The 5182-nt window shown below is 28.9% G+C and overlaps 2 protein-coding genes across 3 annotated transcripts in view; one reads left to right on the top strand and one right to left on the bottom strand.

Moving 5' to 3' along the window:
• Positions 1–2902, bottom strand: part of LOC117172162 (heterogeneous nuclear ribonucleoprotein A1, A2/B1 homolog) — a 12176-nt gene extending 9274 nt beyond the window's left edge. For both annotated transcript variants that reach the window (XM_033359973.1, XM_033359974.1), the window contains exon 1: positions 2711–2902. In XM_033359973.1, the coding sequence (XP_033215864.1) occupies positions 2711–2731 (21 nt within the window). In that variant the 5' untranslated portion in view covers positions 2732–2902. The remainder of the gene's footprint in view (positions 1–2710) is intronic.
• Positions 2903–3157: 255 nt separating this feature from the next.
• The window catches only part of LOC117171587 (chromobox protein homolog 1-like), a 7406-nt gene continuing 5381 nt past the window's right edge, over positions 3158–5182 (top strand). Inside the window, exons 1-2 of the mRNA XM_033359033.1 lie at positions 3158–3289; positions 3472–3740. Of these exons, the coding sequence (XP_033214924.1) occupies positions 3616–3740 (125 nt within the window). The 5' untranslated portion in view covers positions 3158–3289; positions 3472–3615. The remainder of the gene's footprint in view (positions 3290–3471; positions 3741–5182) is intronic.

Raw genomic sequence — 5182 nt, 5'->3', positions numbered from 1 at the left:
TGTAATCGATTGAAGTCTCGAAAAAATTTTTTGAGACTTCAAAAAATGACTAAATTTTAATTAATTTTCTTAAAACTATTGACTGAAATGTTCCTTTTTTTTCGACTGAAAATTGATCTGTTTGACTATTTAAACTATCAACTCAGGTTTAAGATCCTTTGAAAAAGGTACGCATGTGTACTGAAACGTCGGGAGGTTTTGAAAGGAGTTTTTTCTATTAAATAAATATCTGAGTTTCGAAGAACATGTTTTTTGACTCATATTTATTTTTTCGATTTACGATTGGACCGTAAGACATAAATAATTTGAAATCTACGATTTGAAATCAATAATCAACCGTCGAAGAAAGGATTGATTTGTTTCATCAAATCATTTTACAAAAATGTTTTCTACAAAAAATATAATTTCTACCAAAAAGTGAAATTTGTATAATTTTTTTTTTATCGAACAGATCAATTTAAGCCAAAAGCATGAATGTTTTTACAAAAGTTGGTTTTTAACAAAACAATTAGACTAAAAATTGTTGAATCCTCAACCAAACCGGATTAACACTCAGAATCAAACAAATGCATTTTTAATTACAAAAAAGGATGAATTATTAACCGAAAAGATGATCTTTCGACCAAAAGGCGAATTTTCTAAAAAAATATATCAATTTTCAACAAAGTTGCTGAATTTTCAAGTCAAAAGGACGAATTACCTACAAAAGGTTCGAATGATCGACCAAAAAAGATAATGTTTTAACAAAACTTAGGTTTAAACCAAAAATACGAATGCTTTAAAAAAGGACGTCTTCGCTCCAATAGCTTAATTTATACCCAAATAGTAACATTAAATATATATACACACATTTTCAACCAAAAAATTAAGTAAAATTGTAAATTAGACAAATTAATTCTAAAAACAAAACAAATTTATAACAAAAGTTATTAATTTTTTACGCAAATGCTGAAACCTCAAACAGACTAGATAACTCAGATAAAAACTGCATCTTTTATAATAAAAAAATGTAAGTTCAAACCAACAGCGTGAATATTAAAAAAAAAGTAACTCCTCAAACTAATAGTTTAATTAATGCCCAAATAGTAGCATCAAAAAAACATGGATTTTCCACTAAAAAATTAAGTCAAACTGTAAATAAGAAAAATTAACTTTAAAAATAAAACAAAAAATTGATAACAAAATAAATTGATTTTCAAGAAAACCGTTCAATTTTTGAAGCCAAAAGGACTAATTATTTACAAAAAGGTCACATAATTAACAAAAAATAATGGTTGATTAACAAACAACAACAAAAACATACTTTTCTACCTAAAAGTTAAATTTAAACCAAAGGTATGAGAATATTTAAAGAACAGGGAGTTCTAGAGATAATAGTTTAATTTGTACATAAATAGTTGAATTTTCAACAAAATAAATGCATTTTCAATTAAAAAGAAACAGTTAAATTGTAAATTAAAAAAAATTCTGAAAAAAAAAAAACAATTTTGCATAAACATATTTACGTCTTCATACAAAAGAGATGAATTTTCAACAACGTATGCAGATTTTAAACAACTGTTGAATTTTCGACACAAAAGAAACGGTTGTTTCCAAACTAATAGTTTAATTTATATCCAAAATTTGCATGGTGGACAAAAGATATGAATTTTCAACTAGAAAAAAATAAAAACCAAAACGTTGAAAATTCAACTTTTTCGTAGATTTATCATTCTAAATGAAAATGTAACCAGTTTTTCCAAACTGAAAACATAACTACTCCATGTTTGTTTAAAAATGTACACTTTGGACTGTTGAGTAGTCAACTATTTTGCTGAAAAATTGCCTTCTTGGCTCCAAAATTGACTGAGTGTACTGCAAAACATGTGAATGACAAATAAACTTCCGGCATTCGGTTTGTTTTCTATAATTTTTATGAGAAATTGAGATCATATTCTCTGAAGATAATTTCGAATTTTTTTAAAACCAACTTTACAAAATATGTATATTTCAATAGATTTGAATCAAATTTGAAGGAAACATTGCAATCAGCACGCTTTTCTAAAGTACGGGACAGAATGCCCTCATTCCCGGCGTCTTTTGTAGAGAATTCGGGTAGCTTGTAAACTACGAAGGAGAAAAAATTGTAACTCACAAAAGTAAAATCAATAGGAATCAAGCCATTCTCGAATATTTAATAAAAATCCTTTAGCTTACTCATTTTATTAACAAATCATAAATTTAACATCCCCAGTAAAATACAGATAAATCATGTATCTACTTTATTCACGCCGGCTAAATCGAGAAGAGTCGAAAATGGCGAAGCGTGGGTACGCCATTGATCAATCGGAACTTTCAAAACGCAAAAACGAATCTCGCAAGAGATTAAATTAAATAAAGGCTCAAATTCTCCCCAAAACATTATTTTCAATTAGCTAAACAGAAAAAAAAAGAACAATTATAAAGTAAAGTCCCAGATATGTAGAAATTATACGAACAAGCATTACATTTAAAGCTGAGCATTCCGATACTTTGAGGCTTACTTTCCAAAAAGGCTTTAATTTGACGCTGATAAAATAATAAAAACTGCATTTCAAGGAGAATCTAAACTCCATACGAGTAAAATTTAACCCTACTTGGAAAAAGACGCGCAAAAGCCCGAATTAGCCGACATTTTCTAGAATGTGGGCAGCATTTTTTTTCGGAACAAAAATCTATTATAGATACTTACATCGTGGTCCATCTTCACCATTTTTCCAGATCTTCTTTGATTTGACGTCTTGTTACAATTTCAGGCAAATTTTTGAGAAAATCAACTTCGATAGACTAATCGGAAAACAAGAGAAAGAGTGTACCCTGCGTCTCCTGTAGAGTAGAAGCACCTACGTCGTTCGTCGTACACGTCAATCGATCGACTCCTTTCTGTCACTCGTGTGAACCCTCTTTTCGGAAATAAGAAGACGCCATAGCCGCGCATGCGCTGCTTTAAACAGCGACTTTCAGATGGAATAAAACTAATCGAAGATTAGTCAAAAATGTCTCGGATTATTTTTTACAGCGATAATTTAGAAAGGGGGATTAAAATCACTGATATAAAGCTTCTTAAAAGCAAAATTCAAAAATAATTTGACTCCCCCATTTCCGGAAGTAAGGCATCAGAAATGCGACCTCTAGTGGACATTCGGACATTTTCGAGCAGACGACAAATCAGAAATCAGTATCACCATTTCGGATTGATATATGACGCTTTTCTTTGTCAAACAATAAAAGTAAATGCAATCGAGTATTTACAAACTAAGTGTTAAACCAAGTAAGTAATAAAAACTTCACAAATTTTTTGGCAATAAAAATATCATACTCTACTTTTGCAGGATAAAGAGAAAACTCAAATTGTAGAATACAAATTCTAACCTCTAAATGTCGCATTATTTTTCTTAATTGTTGCCAAACTTCTCAACGAGTTGTTGATTTTTCGTTAATCTTGTGTTATAGATATGCGGAAAAGGAACTCGATTCCGAAGTCGCAACGTTTTTTCCTGAAATAAAACCAGTTTTATTGCGAGAGGATCTTGGAAGCTAATGAAAACATCTTCGATTGTTGATTAAACTCGTGACAAATTTCCAAAAGTATTCGAAATGAACAAGAAAAGTAAAGTCAACGAGGACAAAACCAAACCTCATGGTTTTAAGAGGAAACTCCAGCCTGAAAAAATTATCGGCGCTACGGACTCTAGTGGAGAATTGATGTTTCTAATGAAATGGTAACTATTTTTATTGCATTGCATCATTCGTTAAATAGGCGTTTTCAGCAGACTTCACATTTTTTCCCCCTTTTTTAAAGTAATTTTTCCATTTTCCTCTGTTTTCAAGAGATTTCTTCATTTTTCGCTTTAATGAGAACCGAATTTATATAACCTTGTGAGAAAATTGAACTATTTTTGGTCAAAAATTACTTTTATCTTTACTTCGGAATGCATCTGGCTTAGTTAAAAATTCTTCCATTTCGTTAAAATTCAATTTTTTTGGTTAAAAATTCATCTCTCTGATTGAGAATGTAGCCATTTTGTTGAAAATTCGTTTCATTTTTGGTTAAAAATGAATCTTTAACAAACAATTCGACTTCCATTTTTTGTCGAAAATTTATCTTTTATAGGAGAAAATTAATCATGGTTAAAAAATCATATTCTTGGTTGAAAAATCAATTATATCGTTAGCTATTGAATTATTGTGTTTAAAAAATGTATATATTTTTAAGATTCTTCATTTTAGTTGAAAATTTATAACTATTTGGTAAAAAACTAATTATTTTGCTAAGAAATATCGACGCCTCCATTCAATATGAGTATTTGCTGACAGCGTCGTGGATGAGACTCTGCCCTGTGGATAAGCATAAGGAATTGGGTATTTTCACTTCAACCATCAGCTAACTTCACTTCGTTGAGTGCTAAAAGGAAAATAATGGACGAAATGCATGAGATAAAATCTGTTTTTTGTAATATCTTGGTAATGAATAATAATTGTTATCGTTTTATTATTTCATTGAATAGTTGTTAACAAATAAAAATTATTTTCCAAAGACACTCATTTAAAAAAATTAGTTTTTACAAAGTTATTAGCAAAATAGTGCAAAAATTGATCGAATCCCATGTATTTGCCCGGTTTTTTTTCTCCCCAGCACTCAACGAAGAATGGAGGCGTCGCGATATTTTCGAATTAATAATTAAACTATTTTATTCAAAATTAGTCTCGTTGGCTTCAAAATTCAAAAATTGATTATGAAATTTGAACAATTTTGTTAAAAAATTATGTATTTTGTTAAGAATTTTTATTATTTATTTGAAAATTAATCTTTTTGGTAGAAAATTCATATTTCTATGTTTAAAAGTCTTTGCTCTTTTTGAAAATTTGTCTTTTTGGATAGAATATTAATCTTTGTTGAAAATCCATCTATTTTGTTGAGTATTCAACTAATCTGTGAAAAATTCGTTTTTTTTGTGCTGAATTGAACTTACCAAAAATTTCTCCTTTTTTGTTGAAAAGTTTTTTTTTTTTAACTGAAAATTTAAATATTCCATTTTTCTTTGAAAATTGATCTTTTTGCAGTTCAAAATTCAGCTGTTTGCTTAAAGATTCAAGTATTTTTTAAAGTCGTATTTTTTTTATTCCTCTCTTTTGTTGAAAATTGATATTTTGGAATTTAATA

This window comes from Belonocnema kinseyi, chromosome 4 (assembly GCF_010883055.1).
Source record: "Belonocnema kinseyi isolate 2016_QV_RU_SX_M_011 chromosome 4, B_treatae_v1, whole genome shotgun sequence".
NCBI lineage: Eukaryota > Metazoa > Arthropoda > Insecta > Hymenoptera > Cynipidae > Belonocnema > Belonocnema kinseyi.
The sequence above is the reverse complement of the archived record's forward strand: the minus strand, read 5'-3'. Positions and strand labels throughout refer to the sequence as shown.